This window comes from Schistocerca gregaria, chromosome 4, assembly GCF_023897955.1.
Source record: "Schistocerca gregaria isolate iqSchGreg1 chromosome 4, iqSchGreg1.2, whole genome shotgun sequence".
Lineage (NCBI taxonomy): Eukaryota > Metazoa > Arthropoda > Insecta > Orthoptera > Acrididae > Schistocerca > Schistocerca gregaria.
This window is the reverse complement of record NC_064923.1, coordinates 290626903-290650479: the sequence shown is the minus strand read 5'-3', so window position 1 is coordinate 290650479 and position 23577 is coordinate 290626903. Positions and strand designations below refer to the sequence as shown.

General features: G+C 44.4%; 1 protein-coding gene across 1 annotated transcript in view; it reads right to left on the bottom strand.

The window, feature by feature from the left end:
* LOC126267691 (A disintegrin and metalloproteinase with thrombospondin motifs adt-2-like) overlaps positions 1–23577 on the bottom strand; it is a 215507-nt gene that overhangs the window by 43998 nt on the left and 147932 nt on the right. Inside the window, exons 11-12 of the mRNA XM_049972994.1 lie at positions 7192–7351; positions 4044–4139 (exon numbers count right to left, since the gene is read on the bottom strand). Coding sequence (XP_049828951.1) covers positions 4044–4139; positions 7192–7351 — 256 coding nt within the window. The remainder of the gene's footprint in view (positions 1–4043; positions 4140–7191; positions 7352–23577) is intronic.

The window sequence follows — 23577 nt, the reverse complement described above, 5'->3', positions numbered from 1 at the left end:
CCGTTTGTAGAGCTTAGTACTCAGCCTGTACATATTCATAGTTTTATCTGAACTGGATGTAGTTTGTGTGAGTGTTGCAACAAACAAATGTTATTGTACTTGTAATAATTATTCGTGTGTAGCGGTGTCGCACAAAACATACAAACCGCATAAGACATGAAGGAGAACAGACCAGACTGCCTCCCAAATCGGACACCAGGTACAGACTCCGACACCGAATCCAGACGCAGAAGGGCGGAAACGCAATGTAAACTACACACTTCAAAAAAATTTGCACGCCGGTTCCCAGAACTCCTGAAGATAGACGTTGACTGTGGATATTGTATCACAGACACAGTCCCTTTGACTGTTCAGAGAAGTCACTAAACCCGCCCAAATATGTAAACAACCATGCATGAGCAGCGCCTATTAGACGTAGGGGTCCGACAGCCGATGTTCCAGTCATTCCACCAGGAAGGAGGGACACGGCTTGTATAATCTGTAGTTCAACCATGCCTACACTGCGGTTCGATCGCGTCCGCATTGCTACTTTGTGCCACGAAGGGCTCTCAAGAAGGAAAGTATCCAGGCTTCTCGCAGTGAACTAAAGCGAAGTTATTCGGACATGGAGAAGACACAGAGAGATAGACTGTCGACGACATCCTTGCTCAAGCTGACCAACGGCTACTGCTGCAGTGGATGACCGCTACCAACGGATTATGGCTCCGAAGAACCCTGACAGCAACGCCACCCTGTTGAATAATGCTTCTCGTGCAGTCACAGGACGTCGTGTTACGACTCAAACTGTGCCATAGGCTGCATGATGCGCAACTTCACTCCCGACGACCATGGCGAAGTCCATCATTGCAATCACGAGACCGTGCAGCGCGGTACAGATAGGCCCAACAACATGCTGAATGCACCCCTCAGGATTGGCGTCAAGTTCCCTTCACTGATGAGTGTCGCATATGCCTTCAACTAGACAATCGTCGGAGACGTGTTTGGAGGAAACCCGGTAAGGCTGAATGCTTTAGACACACTGTCCAGCGAGTGCAGAAAGGTGGAGGTTCCCTACTGTTTCTGGGGTGGCATTATGTGGGGCCAACGTACGCCGCTGGTGGTCATGGAAGGCGCCGTAACGGCTGTACGATAAGTGAAAGCCATCCCCCGACCGACAGTGCAACCATATCGGCAGCATATTGGCGGGGTATTCGTCTTCATGGATGACAATTCGCGCCCCCATCGTGTACATCTTGCGAATGACTTCCTTCAGGATAACGACATCGCTCGATTAGAGTCGCCAGCATGTTCTCCAGACATGAACCCTATCGAACATGCCTTGGATAGATTGAAAAGGGCTATTTATGGACGACGTGACTCACCAACCACTTTGAGGGATCTACACCGAATCGCCGTTGAGGAATAGGAATATCTGGACCAACAGTGCCTTGATGAACTTGTGGATAGAATGCCACGACGAATACAGTCATGCATCAATGCAATAGGAGGTGCTCCTGGGTACTAAGGTACCGGTGTGTACAGCAAGAAATCTGGACCACCACCTCTGAAGGTCTCGCAGTGTGGTGGTACAACATGCAATGTGTGATTTTAATGAGCAATAAAAAGGGCGGATATGATGTTTATGTTGATCTCTATTCCAGTTCTCTGTACAGGTTCCCGAACTCTCGGAACCGGGGTGATGCATAACTTTGCTTGATGTGTGTATATCGGGTTATGGTTCCAGCCCTGCGAACGTATTCCATTGCCTGACAGCCCAATAGGCCTCCAAAGATACAAAAACCATCATTGGTGATACACAGAGAGCTCTCAAAGAACTTGCTTCTACTAATTTAACATGCAAATATTGCAAAGTTAAACTCGCGATTCAAGAAAAGCTGAAATATTATGCGCAAAATAGTGAAAGTTCATATTATAATCAAGAAATAAACTAGAAAGAAACAACGTCAAAGAATCGTAAAAAAACTTTTTTTAAGAAGAAAATACCGAATTTAGTAGACTTGCAAGGCATAAGACATAATAAATTGGAAACAACATGGACAGAAGAAAGAAAAAGACAACATGGGGAAGATGAAGGAGCAGTGGAAAAATAAGAACCAGAGAAAGAAGAGGAACAAGTTATTATGTGATCCCATTTGGTCAATAAAAAGAAAATAGGCCAATCTCCAGGTTATGTCCCTGAAGGGACAATCGTGACCGACCGACCGCCGTGTCATCCTGTGAAAATGCTGTCAATGGTTGCAGCATGGAGGGGCGTGGCATCAACACAGCGCTCTCACTGCCGTTGTCGGCATTCTTGACCTTAGAGCCACAGCTCCTCATTCAAGTATCTCCTCAATTGGCATCACGAGGCAGAGTGCACCCTATTTAGTCCTCTCACAAAGGAAAAATACCTGATACTACCGGCATTCGAACTGGAGCCATCCGCACAGCAGCTAGACACGCTGCCACTGATCTACGGTCATTTAGACAGTGCGAAGGTTTGAAAAAACTGGTGTGGTTGTACGAGCACCTTTTTATCAGGATGACTAAGTTTTCAGCTACTAGAAACTGAAATACAGAAGTAGTTTCAGATCTTACATTACAAGCGAAAATATTCTTATTTTTAGAAAAGTATGTTAGAAGCTTAAAGTTTCACACCGTAGAGCGATATCAGCTTGTATATTCCTGGCAGTCCGCAGAGATTTCTAAGGGCTAACAGTGCGGGGGGATTACTTACAGTACTACACCGTATAGAACCATACAAGATCTTGAAGAGGAGGGAATGGATTCATCCAGGCTACCTGTATCAACACACATACTACTCATTCACTTTTATCGTTTAAATGGTTGCACAATGCTAGGAATTGGTGCGAAAGAAGGAAAGACCTGTCTTGTCTTACCATCAGTTTAATGTTACACCAAACCCAATGACTCATCATGCATGTTCTGATGTGTTTATTTTACTCTAGCTTATCTGCAGTAATACATTCTGATTATGATTAGCCTTGATGGTTCTAGAACTTAATAAAATCGCAAAGTTATCACGTGCAATCTTCTTCAGGTGAACATGGAACGTGTCTGAGAAGTGTTACCCCATTTTCTTATACCTGAAGGCAATGATGCCTTATGGCCGAGAATGTTGCAGCGAGCGTCCATCATCGCGTGGTCTCATATTCCCAATCGTAAAACTAGACTTTCTCCCCGAGAGTAATTGTAATCAACTTTTAAGAGCAAGCAGTTGAAGAAATACGTGGTCAGTGACCAGTAATTTGTATTATGATAAGCAATTAAGCATTAGTGGACAATAGGATTAACTAAAGACAGAGACGTGAAGATAACGTTACATAATTTTAGTGACTTTCCGTAAGTTCATCATTTCGTTGTTTATATCAGGTCAACTTTATTTCCAAACATCACCATTCATGAGTCGCGTATTCCACTTTGGAAGTTTATATTATACAGAGTCAGATTTCTACTACTCAGGAAAGACAACACATAGTTGTACGAGTAAAATATTCTGCTTGCATTTTTTGATGTATCTCTACAGATTCAGACAGTAAACTTCGATATGGAAAAAACAAGCAAATTGAATTGTGACTGAACTGTGTGTTGAAACACTTTCTACACTGTTCTCTGAAGGACGTCACGTCTTAACGATCATTGGCTTCAGTATATCGCATGAAAAACAAATTTCGATAAAAATAAAATTTCTAAAACTTGTATCGGGTAAAGTGCAGCAAGATCTAATTATGAAATTTTCAAAATAATTGGTACAAATACTAAGTCACTGATTCACAAGTAATTATTTATCATACTTTATTTTAACCCACCATCAGACGCTAATAATTTTCAGGAGTAACAGTTACAGTCTGAAACAGAGGACCAGACAATGAATTACTTAATCAAAATGGCTGCCAACTGATATACCGAACATGAGCGATTAAGACAACTACTAAGCAACTCTGATTAGGAGTTGGGAATAATATCCAACAAGATTTCTGCCGCGGTTTACCATGATGTTGTGAACAATGGAAGGTACTAAGTGGTACCAGGCTGTAACTCACCTTGTCTTTCCCACAGGTGGTGCCTTCCAGGGCAGGGCCGGCGAAGTAAAACCCAGACCTATGTGGCGTCCTACACTTCAGGTTCTGGCAGATATCCTGTAAGTAAACACACAAAAGCGCTCTAATACGTTATTATGGATAAATGTGAACACTGTAGGAGAATTTGCAAGTGATGTATATAAACTGCTGACTAAAATAACAAACAGAACATACAAGGATATATTGAAAACATTTGGGCGCATATGAGTTTGGTTTAAGGAAGGTAAAATTTACCAGAGAAGCAATTCTGACTTTTCGCTTATTAATGGAAGGCATTTGTGCACACATAAAGAAGCTTCGACACAATGCGAAGTGGAATAAGATATTCACAATCCTGAGAAATCTGGGTCTAAAGTACATAGACAAGCAATTAATCTACAATCGCTACAAAATCTACATGAGAGTAATTAAACTGTAAGGAAAAGAAAGACAAGTTCGTGTTTAAAAAGTTGTAAGGCAGTGGTATCGTAATCAACACAGTTAATCAACTTGCATGCCAAAAAAGCAATGGAGGATGTGAAAGAAAATTTTGTGAAGAGGAATAAGAGCACAAGGAGAGCAGATTCCCGCGCGAAGATTCAAGTACGACACAGACTGTCTGGCCGGAGGTAAGGAAGGCTTAGAAGATCTGCCGAAAGGAATGGGCAGAATAAGTAGCACAAAATATAGCACAAAGGTGACTCTGACGAAGAGTTTCAGAAGGCAGCATAAAAACTTGCTTATAACCAAACTTCTGAAGTACGCAATAATGGAGGCACTGAAAGATTTCTCCTGGTTTAAGCCGACAAAAAGTCACATAGGAGACATGCGACCACTATGTCACCCCTTAGAAAGTATTTTTTGTGGCCTTTTTGGCTGCTCTTAAGAGCCCAACTGTTAAAATCTCATTCGTTTGGATGTGCCTGGTGCAGCCCATCACCAGAACATCACAAAATGGGATGGGTCTCGCTCAGCACTGATGTTAAGGTAGTAATTATGTTACTCGATACGTTGTGTTAACTCTTGTTATCAGATGCTAGGCTATATTGGAGACATGTAAACAAATAAGTATTAATAAAAAGTGAACTGTTGTCGTCTTATTTTACCGTGTGTCGTCGTCGTGTCCGTAGGAGGCTACGGGATCACTTGGACACAGTTTTTATTTGGTGTAATAAAAGACAGTTTGCTGTAAATGTAAGAAAATGTAAGTTAACATGGATACGTGGCTACGTGGATGAGTAGGAAAAACAATTGTCTAATGTGAGTACACAGTGTTAGTGATGTGCTGCTTGATGCAGTAACGTCATTAGATATCTATACGGAACGTTACAAAGTGACGAAAAATGAAACGAGCACGTGAGGTCGGTAATACACTACTGGCCATTAAAATTGCTACACCAAGAAGAAATGCACATGATAAACGGGTATTCATTGGACAAATGTGCTATACTAGAACTGACCTGTGATTACATTTTCCCGCATTTTGGGTGCATAGGTCCTGAGAAATCAATACCCAGAACAACCACCTCTGCCCGTAATAACGGCCTTGATACGTCTGGGCATCGAGTCAGAGCTTGGATGGCGTGTACAGGTACAGCTGCCCATGCAGCGTCAACACGATACCATAGTTCATCAAGAGTAGTGACTGGCGTATTGTGACGAGCCAGTTGCTCAACCACCATTGACCAGACGTTTTCAATTGGTGAGAGATATGGAGAATGTGCTGCCCAGGGCAGCAGTCGAACATTTTCTGTATCCAGAAACGCCCGTACAGGACCCGCAACATGCGGTCGTGCATTATCCTGCTGAAATGTAAGGTTTCGCAGGGATCGAATGAAGGGCAGAGCCACGGTTCGTAACACATCTGAAAAATAACGTCCACTGTTCAAAGTGCCGTCAATGGGAACAAGAGGATACCGAGACGTGTAACTAATGGCACCCCAAACCATCACACCGGGTGATACGCCAGTATGGTGATGACGAATACACGCTTCCAATGTGCGTTTACCGCGATGTCGCCAAACACGTATGCGACCAGCATGATGTTGTAAACAGAACCTGGATTCATCCGAAAAAAAATGACGTTTTGCCATTCGCGCACCCAGGTTCATTGTTGAGTACACCATAAAAGGTGATTCAGCGTCAAGGGTAACCGCAGCCATGGTCTCCGAGCTGAGAGTCCATGCTGCTGCAAACGTCGTCCAACTGTTCGTGCAGATAGTTGTTGTCTTGCAAACGTCCCCATCTGTTGACTCAGGGATCGAGACGTGGCTGCGCGATCCGTTACAGCCATGAGGATAAGATGCCTGTCATCTCTACTGCTAGTGATACGAGGCCGTTGGGATCCAGCACGGCGTTTCGTATTACCCTCGTGAACCCACCGATTCCATATTCTGCTAACAGTCATTGGATCTCGACCAACGCGAGCAGCAATGTCGGGATACGATAAACCGCAATCGCGATAGGCTACAATCTGACCTCTATCAAAGTCGGAAACTTTATGATATGCAATTCTCCTCCTTACACGAGGCATCACAACAACACCGGCGCCAACCCTGTGTGAATGCTCTGAAAAGCTAATCATTTGCATATCACAGCATCTTCGTCCTGTCGGTTAAATTTCGCGTCTGTAGCACGTCATCTTCGTGGTGTAGCAATTTTAATGGCCAGTAGTGTAAGTAAAGTGAATAGTCGACGTCGGTTTATTGGGAGAATTATAGGATACTGTAGGTAGCCCATGAAGGTGACCGTGTATAAAACACTAAAACTGATCAGATAAAGAATGAGGAGGTTTCCGGCAGAATCGACAGAAAAGGGAATATACAGAAACCATTGACAGTAGCAACGGACGGCGTGGTGGGACATGTGTTAACCATCAGGGTATAAGTACCATGGTGCTTGAGGGAGCCGTAAAGGGTAAAAACTGTAAAGGAGTAGAGGAAGATAGAGACTGGAAGATACTGAAGAGGTAGGTACGGTGCAAGTGCTGCTCTGAGATGAAATGGATAACCGCTCGGATGGATACATCTAAATATGTAGACACACACACACATCTAAACAGGGACTGATCAAGACGATCTCGGCTTGGGAGAGGATGAGTGACTTAGAGAGAGAGCCGGGGCGGCCGTACCTCCTGGTCCTGCTGGGCGTGTGTAACGGCATCGGGGTCCCTGAGCAGCACCTCGCACTGGCGCTTGGCGCCCCACAGCGTGCCCGGCAGGTCGTCGAAGCGAGCGTGATCGCGCTCCTTGGGCGTCGGGCCCGGAGCGTCCAGCAGGCACTTGGCGCTCCTGTCAACACGCCGGTCACAGCTGTTTACACCCGACCGCTAACGACGGGAGGGCGGCGGCAGTCATTGTACAGGACACTGCGGCGTAAAAAGGTCAAACAAGCACACACTGTCCTATTGTCTACCACGACGGTGCCTGAAGCGTCGAATTCACCTCCTACAACACGAATGATAAAACTTTGCCTTCATAATCACTGGAGTGTAGAGAGCTCCAGAAGAAATGTAGACACTCTTTGATAGTTAATATCTATGGAGAACACCTACATCGACATGGTTACTCTGCCTCGCAAAGGGTTCATCGAACCATTTTCATACTACTTCTCCACTATTCCACTCTCGAATGGCGCGTGGGAAAAAGGTTCACCCAAATCTTTCCGTTCGAGCCCTGATTTCTCTTAATTTATTATTACGATCATTTCCGCCTACGTAGGTGGGTGTCAACAAAATATTTTCGCATTCGGAAGAGAAAGTTGGTGATTGAAATTTCATAACTAGATCTCGCCGCAAAGAAGACCGCCTTTGTTTCAGCGACTGCCACCCCAACTCACGTATCATATCAGTGACATTCTCACCCCTACTGCGCGATAACACGAAACTGGCCGCCCTTCTTTGCACTTTTTCGATGTCCTCCGTCAATCCTACCTTGTAGGGAAATTAGAATTATATTAATACCTTCAGCTGCTGACGGACGATGATATACAGGGTGTTGCAAACAGGTACGGCCAAACTTTCAGGAAACATTCCTAACATACAAATAAAGAAAAGATGTTATGTGAACATGTGTCCGGAAATTTCCATGTTAGAGCTCATTTTAGTTTCGTCAGTATGTACTGTACTTCCTCCATTCACCGCCAGTTAGCCCAATTGAAGGAAGGTAATATTGACTTCGGTGCTTGTGTTGACAAGCGACTCATTGCTCTACAGTACTAGCATCAAGTACGTAAGTACGTAGCATCAACAGGTTAGTGTTCAACACGAACGTGGTTTTGCAGTCACTGCAATACTTACAAATGCCGAGTTGGCAGATGGCCATTTGATGGGCATGTATCCTCGCTAACGGAGGACATTTTGAACATTTCCTGTAACAATGTGTTTGAAGTCACCCTGGTACGTTCGGTTGCTGTGTGTTTCCATTCCATGTTTAATGTGATTTCAAGTGAAGTAATAAAATGAGCTCTAACATGGAAAATAAGCGTTTCCGGACACATGTTCACAAAACATATTTTCTTTCCTTTTCTGTGAGGAATGTTTCCTGAAAGTTTGGCCGTACCTTTTTGTAACACCCTGTAGATCTCGCCGCAAACAAAACCACCTTTGTTTCACTGACAGCCATAACCAACTCGCGTATCATATCAGTGACACTCTCACCCCTATTGCGTGATAGCACGAAACGGGCTGCCCTTCTTTGCACTTTTTCGATGTCGTCCGTCAATCCTACCTGGTAAGGAAATTAGAATTATATGAATACCTTCAGCAGCTGGCGGACGTTGATATAGATCAACGGGGACAAGTGAAAATGTGTGCCCCGACCGGGACTCGAACATGGGACCTTTGCTTACATGGCAGACACTCTATCCATCATTTTTTTTTTTGACGGAAACTGTGTGTCGGATCGAGTCTCGAACTCGGGACCTTTGCCTTTCGCAGGCATGTGCTCTACCACTTCTTTTCTCGTTTTTTTTTTTCGCCCAGAACAGCACAGCTACCTTTTTTTTCTTTTTTACTACCGCATAAATTGTGTCTACAATGTCCATATGTTGACAAATAGTGGCTAATTAGAAAATTAATTAATTAATGAAATGGAGAAAACTAAAATGTCCAAATGAAAGGCAGGAAGACTTTGCAGATAGTACAGATACAAAAGAAACATGCTCCTGTAGCAATGAACTGAAATGAAATTCGTATTGGGGGCGACACCTGCTCACGACCCGACGTTCGATAGAGCAAGAGAGCCATCTATCGACTCGTTCTCCAGACGTTGGTGTAAGACTGGGTCGTCTTCTCGAAATTAACCAAGGATCCGTAAGTGTGATCGATGTCTATCTCGGCTTCTTCGTCTATCTCATCTCCGACCCGTCACACCCCATCTGGCCGGCGGGTCGGTAAATGTAAGTCGCAAGTAATTATCGAAGTCTTGCCCATATCTCTTATGCTGTTGCAACTTCGCGTGTCCATCCAGGAGAAAATGCCAAAAATCAATTTTGACCTTTTCCGATTCGTTATACACGTATCTTACCACCATTCCCCGCACCCATGTCACTGCAATTGGTTTTTCTGACCGGAAAATAAGATTCTTGGGGGAAAAAAGTGTGTCTGACGAAACTGTGTGAGGGGCGGAGCGTAACAGGAACGCCAATATCTGTTGTGCCAACTGCCACACTGGAGCCGTCCCAGTACATGCTAATCGATGGTCATCAGTATCCACTGTTGCGCAGCCTAAACATAGTGGAGTGTCTGCCAAATGAATAGCGTGCCGCCGTAGATTCGTTGCGAACTTCCTATTTACCACCACATACTATGTTGAGCGTACCGACGTTGGGAGGTAAACGTTCCGTATAACGCGCCATATCTGTCGCCAGTTCTTGTCTGGGTACTTCTTTTCCAGGGTATTCCTGGGGCACCGGCACAGTAAGAGTTGGTACACATCTCGCGTCGTCGGTAGTCGTGTTGTTGGGAAGGAATCTCTGACATAGCTAAGCTACAAAAAAAATACTTGAAATGTGACAGCTTCGGTGAGATATGGTCCACATTGACTGGGGGCAGCATTGAAGTGGGCGCTAATACATCGGCCAACGCACCCGAGAAATTACGAAATTGACCGCGCCACTGTCGGAAAATCGTACTGACGAATAACGCCCGTGCCTTTTCCCATCTGAGCCACCGACGGCACAGAGGATAGCGCGACTGCAGGGACTATCTCGCGCAAGCCTCCCGCGAGACCCACATTCTCACCTTGTATGTCCACACACTACATTCTTACTATCCCACCCCAACACACTCATTACTCGTGGAAGACATTCTTACCAAGTACCGTAAGAGTTCGGGGAATATGTGTGCATCCGCACAGAAGAAGAAGTTCATGGCCGGTATTGCCAGAACTATATTCTTATATGGATATGGTTATGCTCTTTCGGACATGTCCGATCCATATAAGTATGTACCTGGTAAGCATCCCACACCGCGAAGCAATAGTCCAGCAGAGGACGGACAAGTAAGCTGTCTCTTTAGTGGATCTTCTAAGCATCTTCTACGTGTTCTGCCAACAAAGCGCTGTCTTTGTTTCGCCTTCCCCACAATATTATCTATGTGGTCTTTCCAATTTAAGCCGCTCGCAATTGTAATTCCTAGGTATTTAGTCGAATTGATAGTCCTTAGATTTGTGCGATTTATCGCATACCCAAAATTTATCGGATTTCTTTTAGTACCCATGTGGATGACCTCGCACTTTTCTTTGTTTAGTGCCAGTTGCCACTTTTCGCACCATACAGAAATTGTCTCTAGATCATTTTGTAATTGAAATTGATCGTTTGATGATTTTACTAGACGGTAGATTACAGCATCATCTGCAAACAATCTGAGTGGACTTAGATCATTTATGTAAATAAGGAACAGCAGAGGGCCTATGACACTACCTTGCAGAACGCCAGATATCACTTCTGTTCTACTCGATGATTTACCGTCTATCACTACGAGCTGTGACTTCTCTGAGAGGAAATCACGAATCCAGTCACACTACTGACACGATACTGCATATGCACGCAATTTGATTAATAGTCGCTTGTGAGGAACGGTATCAAAAGCCTTCTGGAAATCTACGAATATGGAATCGAACTAAGATCCCTTGTCGACAGCACTCATTACTTCATGGTAATAAAGAGCTATCTGTGTTGCACAAGAACGATATTTTCTGAATCTGTGTTGGTTATATACCAATAAGACATTTTCTTCAAGTAGATTGATAATGTTCGAATACAGTATATGCCCCAAAATCCTACTGCAAATTGACGTCAGTGACATGTGTCCGTAATTCAATGGGTTACTCCTATTTCCTTTCTTGAATATTGGTATGACCTGAGCTACTTTCCAGTCTTTGGAAACAGACCTTTCCTCAAGTGAGCGGTTGTATATGATTGCTAAGAAAGGCACTATTGTGTTTGCATACTCTGAAAGGAACCTGATTGGTATACCATCTGGACCGGAAGACTTACCTATCTTAAGTGTTTTGAGTTGTTTCGCAATACCTAGGATATCTACTTTTATGTCACTCATGCTAACAGCTGTTCTGGTTTCGAATGATGATTCGTTTGGCCGACCAAAAACATCAACAACTCCAGCTTCCAGAGCTGCTCTTTTGCAATATTTTACTAAGTCACCTCAGAAATCTGTGAAGCAGCGTAAACCTCTCCCGCCGGAGGTTCGAGTCCTCCCTCGGACATGGTGTGTGTGCTGTTCTTAGCATAATTTAGTTTAAGTATTGTGTACGTCTAGGGACGATGACCTCAGCAGTATGGTCCGATGGGAATTCACACGCATTGGAACATTTTGGTACCGTAAACAGCCAGAGCGTTTACTGGTCTCCTAAAAATCCTCAGGTTCATGTGGATAATCATGTTAATTTACTGGGTGTTATCGTGTGGTGTGGTCTGTCATAGCGCGGTTTGCTTGGCCCGTTCTTCTTTGAAGGTACCGTAACTGGTGAGATGTATCTTCATATGCTGCGAACTTCGATTTTACCTGCCATCCTAGACGTGTTTGGACATGAAAGATTCTACTTACAACAAGGTGGTGCACCTCCTCGCTACCGCAGAGATGTCAGAGCCTATTTGGATCAAAATCTACCTGTACGATGGATAGGTCGACTTTTGCTCTAGCACGGCAGTCAGCCTAGTTTGATTTTTGAGCAATTTCGGACGCTCGTTTAAGTAAATTTTGGCTTGGTCGACACCTTCCGCCTCAGAAACTACGATATACAAACAGATAAAATACGGTAAGGCACATAAGAAAGTTCACACGAGTCACCAACAGACGGCGCACACGATATGTACGCTTTGTGCATAACCACAGTGCGTCTGAGATTACTTCACACTCAAGATGAATCACACCTATAGGTGCTTGCTTCTTTCTCAATAAGTATATATGTGTTTCTAAAATGACTGCAAAAATGAGAGGGCTTGTAGATACCAATCAACTTTGGCATAACAACCTAAGACCGCATCTCTTACCGTTCGGCGCCACCGGGCGGTAGACATACATCCCACCATCCGAGACGAAATGGTGTCAGATATTCCAGGAATGACAACACCGCGGAGTTCCTTCCGGCATTTTCTGCGACACGAACTCGTGTGTTTGGCAGTGCAAATGTCTGTTTGATACGATGTCGCACAGAGGACGGCACCTGTGCTCACTGCAGAGTCTGGTTCGCCCTCAGTCAGTGTGTCAACAAACGGCGACACTCTAGTGTTCAGTATTGTGTGGAGCCTTACGGGGAACGGAGCGATTTTCTTGTAAGGAAATGGTAGATATGCACTATGCTTACGGGGCGACGAACGGAAATGCTCTTGCTGCAGAATGAGTAGTTTCCGAATCGTCAATTCTTTCTTTACGTGACCATTACGGCACTCCAACCCCAGTTCTCGATACCAGTAATACCATACTACTTTTCTACGAAGTAACAGACATATTTTTCTGACAATATTCACATTTGGTTTCATTAATGTATAGGTTCTCCGATGTATCGATATATTACAGTGATGTGGTTCTTGTGTGTATTCATTTCTGTGAGATTGTCATAATCTTTGACTTACTTGTAACGATTTTGGCGCGTAAGCGCACAGAGCAGTCTTTGTTTCACTTTGCAGAAGTTAAGTTGTTATTTCGCTTTGTAAAAGAACAGTCAAGTCTTGTGTTTGGTTAAAGTGGAAATTAAATATATGAAGATTGATACAAAACTGTTTTCTTGATGATGTGACAATTAAGAAGAAATATATGTGAATTTACAAGAAGTTTAATAAAAATGTGGATCATGAACACCGAGTCAAAAATTTCTTCTACCATACCAATGTTCTGATCTGGGATTCTTTGATCATTAAGAATTTCCTGAAAAACGCATTTGTTAGGTCTTCAAATATTGCTAAAATACAGATCTGGATCTTCTAGCAGTCAAAGTAGAATCACCCTAGAATCAACAAGATAAGCCATAACGACTTCGACGAAATCTATGTGTTAATCCATTCAAGATAAGTGCCAAATTAATGACGTTTTTACAGTGACCTCATTATTTCCATTCTGACGTTATCATCCACAGTCAATAACTTTGTTGTTGCCCGAAAAAGCGAACAGCTGCGTGAGCAACATTACTAATCTGATTTCTAACCTACTTTGCAAGTGGTGGTATTGTTAAAAGATTCATATACGTTCACCGCCATCCACAGGTGCACTCGAAGTGAGTTATCCACTGACAAGGAATCGTAATGGGACATGTACATTTAAGGCCTACATCGAAATATGATTCATTCATTTTGTGATACATGTTCAATGCAGAGAGTGTAGTTCGAAGAGCAGGCGTTACAACTGATCCAAAACATGCCCTCAACAAACTCGCAAGAAGTGGTTGTAAGCCATTCCACAGTCTAGTGTGTTTGCAAGGAAGATGATTTGCATTCTTAGCACCTCCAGAAAGTACACAGCTGTTTTTCCGCATCGCATTGGCTTCTCCCATTGTTTTGTGCAATTTTGTACCATTCAACCTGAATTCCCACACTTTGTACTTTTCACGGATGAAGCATCCCTTTTACAAGGGTAGGTGTTTTCAACAGCCACGATCAACACATGTGTGTACGGGAAAGTTCGCACACTGCCTCTGTTCACCGACAGCGCTCCACCATCAACGTTCGGGCTGGTTTGGTAAGTGACAGTCTGACTGGTCAATACATGCTCTCCCGATGACAGAACGCAAATAAGTAGTTCTTAATCTTCTTAAGGGTAACACTGCAGCGATTACTGGAAGATGCCCCATTCAAAGTGCAACAGCATATTGGGTACGAACATGATGGTACATCTACGCAAGTCCGCATCTCGTGGTCGTGCGGTAGCGCTCTCGCTTCCCGCGCCCGGGTTCCCGGGTTCGATTCCCGGCAGCGTCAGGGATTCTCTCTGCCTCGTGATGGCTGGGTGTTGTGTGTTGTCCTTAGGTAAGTTAGGATTAAGTAGTTCTAAGTTCTAGGGGACTGATGACCATAGATGTTGAGTCCCATAGTGCTCAGAGCCATTTGAACCATTTTGAACATCTACTCACTTCGCTCATGCAGTCGAAATCTTTTGGATGGGGCCTTTGGTAAGAACTGTACAGCAGGCGGTGGGCCGGTGGCATGGTCTGTAAGTTCCCCCGACATGACGTCCCTTCAATTTTTCGTGTGAGGACACCTGAAATCGGTTGTTTATGACATAACTATAAAAAAATGGTTCAAATGGCTCTGAGCACTATGGGACTTAACATCTTACGTCATCAGTCCCCGAGAACTTATAACTACTTAAACCTAACTAGCCTAAGGACATCACACACACCCATGCCCGAGGCAGGATTCGAGCCTGCGACCGTAGCGGTCGCGCGGTTCCAGATTGAAGCGCCTAGAACCGCTCGGCCACAACGGCCGGCGACATATCTATCGAGATGGACAAAGAGCTGATAGCGCGAATTATGACAGCCCCTGATGTAGAGCCCAGTTTTCCGGGGATATTTGAAAGTGTGCGACATTCACTCGGCCGTCGTTGCATGGTCTGCATCCAAGCAGGAAGGCGTAATTTCGAGCTGGTTTTGTAACTGTTTGCAAATAAAGGTCATGACACGTCAACCCCATCTTTATTTTACTGTTATGTCACAAACGTATTGAAAACGTTGAGCTGTAGACCTGCTATCATATTAACGCAGACGTCGGGTTGTATGCCTACCTGCCCAGCGGCGCATGACGTTTTTGAATGACCCTAGTACCGAACTCCACGGTATGCAGATACGGGTTGCTTTGTGAAAGCTTTTCTTTATGGCCCATTGTACCAGCCCTCTCATTTATCTGCATCCGTTTTAGAAGCACCCCGTATTTGAAACTAGATAAAAGCACGCACGCTATTCCAGTAACCAAGATGTCAGCTTCGCAAGCGGCAGCACACTGTCGCAGCCTGTATTGCTCTGAGAGACACGAAATCGTTTAAGGAGGCAGAAGTACTGGGTTAATGATTACCCGCTGTGTCTTAACGTATATGTGATCAATCATCGCCCATAAACTTGAGCTGTGAAAGGCTGCTTCAAAGTCACTTTAACCGTGGCGTTGTTTACACTTTGGAGGACAGCTCTTCCTTTATGCGGTTTCTTGGGCAACACGCGCGTATAGAAACATTTACGTTCACACTCCCGGAACCACTGTAAATTTCATTACAGAGAATATTTCTCACTGTACAGCATACCTCGTTTCATTCACGCATGGAGCGTGAGAAAAATGCATGCTAAAATGCCTCTGTGCGCGCTGTAATTAGTCTAATTTTGTCTACGCGATGCCTACAGGAGAGAACATAGGAGGTTGCCACATATTCCCAGTATGCTTAGTACGAGTTCTTGAAACTTCGTAAATGGGTTGTTTCAGCATAGACGGCATCTATCTTAAACTGTCCGATCAGGTTTCTCAGCATTTCAGTGAAGCACTCCAGTGTCTCAAATAAAGTTGTCACCATTTATCTTAGCACTCTTTGTATACGTTTGATATCCTCCGATAGTCTTATTTGGTATAGACCCCAACCATTTTAGAAGTATACCAGAACGCGTTGCACAAGTGTTCAAGTGTTTTGTATGTAGTCGCCTTTGTAGACTGCCTGAATTTTCTCGGTATCTTACCGATGAAACTACCATACGCAGACAATAATGTATGTAGTGAACCAACGAGATATCTTCAAGAATGCGAACTAAAACTGGTGGATTTAACAGGAACTTATTTAACACGTTTTTCAATGCAATTTATCTGGAACCAGAAGTATACAGATCATCATAACCTCTTTCTAATGATTAATATTAGGTTAACAACTTCTGGAAATTAGTTCCTGTGTTTGATCTAACTGTCTACTCCGGTAAAATATCAGGACGAAAAACTACCTGTGGCAGAGCAGTACATGATGTAGAAAAGGATGAAATCCGATGTAATACAGGGTGTCCGTAGCTAAAGAATGACTGCTCAGAAGACTGATCAGAATGACGGCATATTTGAACAGTATATTACTGACTAAGGGGAAATCGTCGCTGGACAAAAAAAATAAAAAAAATCAACGAACGTTTGATCTACAGATGGCACTGCAAGCATCAGAATATGCATACCAACGGACATGTGGCACACGGCTGTCCCTCAGTTTGCGTCCGATACTACTAGCATGAATATCTCCATAAAGGGTCTCCCGCTACTGGTAAAGCCCTACTACAACAGTGACTGCACGCCAGTAGCCCTGTAGAACTTCCGGACACACAGAGGAACGAAAAAAGGCATTGGTCCGATGTCTGCTAATGGTCTGCAGAAAATGATTACAAAATTCGGAAAGACATGTTCTTTTGAAGAGCAACGTTGCAAATGGAGGAAAACAGTTGATTCGACGTCTGTCGATGATGTGCTCACAGCAGTGGAAGAGGGGTCGACGGGTGGGAATTGTCCGTACGTTGGTCATTCCTGCGAACACGGTGCATGTAATCCTACGAAACATCCTGCAATGCTCTCCATAAACAGTCACCCATGTTCAGGAACTGCTTCCTACTGACCTAACAGAAGGACGAATGCTCGCTCTAGAATTTCTTGCTCGCATTGAAAAGATCAATGAATGGCCATGGAACATTCTGTGATCAGACGAAGCCCATTTCTATTGTCAAGGACATGTCGACTTGCAGAAATACAGAATCTGGGCAACAGAAAATCCACACGCACCACTCCATTCTGCAAAGGTGACTTCGTGGTGATGGTTGACGCCATCGTTTAGCGTGGGGCCGTGTTTCTTCGATATGAGACTTGTGGGTCCTCTTACCTGTACCGTCACTGGTAAAGTCTATGAGTGACTTTTGTGCACCAACGTCATTGCAACCATTCAGCAGCGTGGATGTGTCAGTAGGACCATTTTTATGCAAGATACTGCTCCTCCGCACTTTGCACGTCCAGTGAATCGGCTGCTGTAGAGCCATTTTGGGAATTCTAGAACTATCAGACGTCATTTCCCTCCAGACTGACCTTCCACATCACCTAATCTTAATACGTGTGACTTCTGACTGTGGGGTTATCTCAAAGATATGTTCAGAGTTCCAGTTATGAACGTAGCTCAATTGAAAGCATGCACTGTGCAACGCATTCTGAACGTGCTCCCTGTGGCACTCCGATCTGCTGTTTCTCGATTTCAGTTTGTGACAGAAAACGGTGGACAGCATATTTAACACATCCACCACCAGTCTCACGATAGTAATAAGCCGATGTCATTTTGCATTTTATGGGGTTCTTGGTCAATGGATAGTTATAAACCGATGTCATTTTGCATTTTATGGGGTTCTTGGTCAGTGGATAGTTATAAACCGATGTCATTTTGCATTTTATGGGGTTCTTGGTCAATGGATAGTTAAAAACCGATGTCATTTTGCATTTTATGGGGTTCTTGGTCAATGAATAGTTATAAACCGATGTCATTTTGCATTTTATGGGGTTCTTGGTCAATGGATAGTTATAAACCGATGTCATTTTGCATTTTATGGGGTTCTTGGTCAATGGATAGTTATAAACCGATGTCATTTTGCATTTTATGGGGTTCTTGGTCAATGGATGGTTATAAACCGATGTCATTTTGCTTTCTATGCGGGTTTTGGCCTAAGAACAATTAAAAGCCGGTTTTTCACATCCGCTTGCCGTAGGGGATGGGCTTACCTAACTAACAGTGCCGCAACTGTTGACTGCCAAACATGTGCACTTAATGCGCATTGAATAGTACGGGTAGTGTAATGTTGAACTCAAACCATAGCCGTCATACTGCGAATCATCTGCTATTTGTAGCCAACCCCACTGACCTTGAGACACTTGCAGCGGAAAATATTTGTAAAACTTTCGTTAAAGCTTTTTTGTTCTGTGACGTTTCCCCCTGCGTCAGTAATATGCTGTTCAAATTTGACGTCACTCTGAGCAGTGGTTCAATTCGTTCAGCGTTTTAAAACTGGAACTATAATTATGGACACCCTATACTACCTGAAGCGAGCAGTCCAATCAATCCTTGTCTCATATAAATTGAATTAAAATGTTGCTGGCCGAATATCCGTGTTTTAACCATTTCTGAATCAATAAATAAAATTTATTTATTATAACAATAAAAATATTTAAAATGAACTGTAAAATTTGTTACGGTATTACTAACTGGCTGAAATAGTGCAACAGATCATTCTTGAGCTGTTGTTAGAACAGTGAAGGTATCTCCAGCGTGGACATTCTGCGTTTCTCTTCCATCAACTTGTCAATAACCATCTTCTTGTCACGGACGACCCATTGTTACGTCGTCTGAAGATGCAATAGAACATCGTTTCGCTTCACACCAGTGTAAGTAATTCTCTCTACCAGTGACAGGAACAGTTACAGAGTAAATGCTCCCGGCGAGCAGTAAGCAGGATGTACCCTAAAGATATGATATAACATGTGGGAAATCATTTATAGTCCTTAATAACTGAGTGATTTAGTGGACTAAGGAGATAACCATCAGTTGGGTGCACATTGAATTAGGTATAAGTTATGTTAGCTGGGTCCATCTGGTGTCAGTTTACTGAATTATCAGAATGTGGGATAGTGTTGGGTTTGGTTGATTTGGGGAAGGAGACCAAACTGCGGGGTCATCGGTCTCCTCGGATTAGGTAAGGATGGTGAAGGAAGTCGGCCATGCCCTTTCAAAGGAACCATCCTGGCATTTGCCTAAAGCGATTTACGGAAATCACGGAAAACCTAAATCAGGGTGGCCGGACGCGGGATTGAACCGTCGTCCACCCGAATGCGAGTCCAGTGTACTAACCACTGCGCCACCTTGCTCGGTTATGTGGGATAGCTCCATGTCAGTATTAAGGATAAGGTAACAGACTCGACGAAGCAGTTCCGACCTCACGAGTATAACAAGATGGCAGCCCGCATCTCACTGACAGCTGGGTTACGATCGGCTAACTGATAACGTAATCGAGCGATGGAAAACAAGCTTTGTCCCTTGGGTTTATAATCAACATGGCTGACACAGAATGGATGGTTTGGTTACAACATATAGAAAATACCTATTTGCGTTGTGATGCAGATTTTGGCATCACTGAAAAGTTGAAGCGACATACACATCTCAAGAACGGGCGAACTGATCCTAAATGCAAGCACAAACAAACCTTTCCCTGTAGTGGAAATGCAGAAGGGGTATTTTATTCGTTTAAATCTATTAACGGAAAAACTAACGATTAGAAAGTAGAATTAGTGTGAACTTCAGAAAGTTATGTGCTCTTAGATTACAGGGAGAGCATAATGTCCCAGCACGGTTCATATACGGTGTCATAACCCACTGCACTACTGTAAGTCTGTAGTAGGACAAATGTAAGGCACAGAAAATAAAATACACAAAGTATCCTAATGATAGGCTCATAGAAAGCAAATAAATTGTATGATATATACTGAAATGACAGAAATGATGGGATTCCTTCCAAAATAGTGTCGGACCTCCTTCTTCCCGTGGTAGAGCAGCAACTTTACGTGGCATGGGCTCCACAAGCCATTGGAAGTCCCCTGAAGAAATACGGAGCAATGCTGCCTCTACTGCATTCCATAATTGCCAAATTTTTGTCGGCCCAGAATTTTGTGCACGAAGTGACCTCTAGATTATGTCCCATAAATGTTCAACGGGATTCATGCCCGACGATGTGGGTGGCCGAGGCATACGCTCGAATTGCCAGAATGTTCTTCAAATAAATCGCGAACCGTTGTGGTCCGGTAACTGTGGCCAGGTGACAAAGCGCAATGTCATCCATAAAAATTCCATGGTCTCCAAGTAACCGAACACAACCGCTTCCAGTCAACGGTCAGCTTAGTTGCACCAAAGGACCCACACCATTCCATACAAACACAGCCCACACCATTATGGAGCGACCACCAGCCTTCTTGACAACCTGAGTCCATGGCTTCGTGGAGTCTGCGCCCCACTCGAACCCTAACATAAGCTCTTACCAACTGAAATCCGATCTCATCTGTCCACACAACGGTTTTCCAGTTCTCTAGGGTCCAACCGCCATGGTCACGAGTCCAGGAGGGGCGCTGCTGGCGATGTCGTGCTGTTAGAAAAGGCCCTCGCGTCGATCGTCTGCTGCCACAGCCCATAAACATCAAATTTCGCCGCACTGTCCTAACGGGCACGTTCGTTGTATGTCCGACATTGACACCCGGGGTTATTTCACGCAGTGTTGCTTGTCTGTTAGTACATCCACCGCTGCGCAAAAGCCGCTGCTCTCGGCCGTTAAATGAAGGCCATCGGACACTGTGTTGTCCGTGCTGTGATGTAATGCTTAAAACTTGATGTTCTCTGTACAATCGTGGCACTGTGGATCTCGGAATACTGAATACTCTAACGCTTTACGAAATGGAATATCCGATGCGTCTAGCTTCAATTATCATTCCGCGTCAAAGTCTGTTAATTCCCATCGCGTAGTCTTAATCATATCTGAAACGTTTTCACATGAGTCATCTGGGTATAATTAATATATCTTCCAATGTACTGCCTTTTTCTACTTTGTGTAAGCAATACTACCGCCCATCTGCATACACTCCTGAGCCGAAACATTATGAACACTTCATTAATAGATTTTCTGCCCGTTTTAGTAATGAAATACATCGCTGATTGTGTGTATCACTGATTCGACAGTTCATTGGTAGGTTTGTGGAGATATGTGGCATTAGATATCTTAGCACACGTCATATAATTCGCGTAAATAATGAGCCGCTGATTTGCGTAGGCGGCGATGGCGCCCGATAGCGACCGAGATGGGTCCTGTAGGATTTACATTAGGCGAATTTGGCCGCCGAGACATCAGCGTGAGTTAACCATAATGCCACTCAAGCACTGTAGCACTGTTCGGGGTCCGAGACACGGACAAACGTTCGAATTCCACGGACATGAAGCATGAAGGGATGTAGGTGGCTCGCAGTTGTCAGCGTGTCTTCGATTACCACCACAGGTCCCATGCAAACGCAGGAGAATGTCTCCAATAGCACAATACTGCTCCTATCAGCCTGCTCCCGTGGTGCGTTGCACGTTTCGAGGCGCCCTTCACCTCGATGACGGCGTTTATGGAGACGACCAGCGATCTAGTGCAACAAAAATGTGATTCGCCCCAACAGCCGAAAGGTTTCCACGGATTAACTGTCGAATCCCGATGGTCCTGTGTCCACTGAAATCGTAACAGAGTATGTCGTTGGGTCAAAATGCGAACACGTAGGGGTTGATCTCCGTGATCAACAATGAACGATGAACGATGTGCTCTGAAACACCTGTGCGTGCACCAGCATTGTGCTGCTTTGGCTGAGATGCCACAGATCACCATCGATGCTACTTTACAGAGCATACAAGCCTCAGAACTCCAATTTCCGTGAAGAGTCTCGGGCGTTTAATCTTTAGCACCTAATGGTGGTTTCCCTATCCGTGTACCTCTTTCGGTAGATGCTCACGACATTAGAACGTGAACAGTCGCCGTCTTGGAGGTACTGCTTCACATGCTCTGCGCAATAACAAGCTGCCCTTTGTCAAAGTGTGACTTATCTCAATGGATTTCCACATTTGCAACTCATATATTAGCTAGAGTGATCCCCCGTTCGTGTCTACTCCGCTCACATACTTTTGTTGCCTTGTAACGGTATCAGCCTCCAAAAATGGCTCTGAGCACTATGGGACTTAACTGCTGTGGTCATCAGTCCCCTAGCACTTAGAACTACTTAAACGTAACTAACGTAAGGACATCACACACATCCATGCCCGAGGCAGGATTCGAACCTGCGACCGTAGCGGTCGCGCGGTTCCGGACTGTAGCGCCTAGAACCGCTCGGCCACTCCGGCCGACCCACCAGCCTGCAACCAACGCCGAGGTGGACAGTGGTCACAATGTTTTGGCTCCTCAGTGTATGTGCATACTGCTATCCTATGAGTTTTGTCATCTTAATTTCGAAGGTTATACCTCCCGTTCACCATGGCTTTTATCAAAATCTAAAATCAGACAATGGAAATGAGTAACTACCGAGCGCAGCGGTGCAGTGGTTAGCACACTGGACTCACATTCGGGAGGACGACGGTTCAAACTCCCGTCTGGCCATCTTGATCCTGATTTTTCTAAATAGCTTCAGGCAAACACCGGGATAGTTCCTTTGAAAGGGCAGGTTCCTTTGAAAGGACACGGCCAACTTCGTTCCCCATCATTCCCTAATCGGATGGGAACGATGACCTCGCTGATTAGTCTCCTATATATAAAAAAAGAAGAGCATTATGTTATTTAAAGTCGTTAATTACAATAATTTTAAGAAGTTAATTTTCTCTTTCGCATTTGAAAACGTGTGTTGTGTCTACAGTATCATCTTCATTCTATTAGTCAAGTGAAAGCTTTTTAGCGATCTAACAAAATGGTAAATATCTCAAAAGTGTACTTTCGAGGGATACTCCACTGTCCCGCTAAGCGCTTCAGTTGTTTAGTGAGACCTGTAACTGGTGACAGTAAAACATCCAGAGCTGCAGTGAGCCATTTAGTGGTAGTGTTGAGCGACGGCGCACCCGCCTCCAGCTGGTGGCCGCGCTGTTGCGCTTGGCGCGCTGCCACGTCCAGGCTCCAGCCAGACCTTGCGGCCCACTTCCCGTGGTTAGCCGCCTCCGACCGGCGAGGCGTGGGCGGGGTCGACGACACCGCGGAACATCTGCCGCTCGTGAACTTGCCGCTCTATCACCCACTCGCCCTCCCACAGCTTAGGTGCCCCTACATTAGCTAGTATTCTCCCAAGCTACCATCATTATTGTCATCATCATCGTCGTCGTCAATACTCAGTCATCATCTTCGTCAGATACAGATCTGTCAACAGACACGTAACGGCTGGATTTTGGTGTCGAATATGTTTATTCCTTCCTGTTTGCTTCAGTTCATTGCAAAATATTGTTCCGTTCCGGTATCTTAGTATAAAATACAGAGAG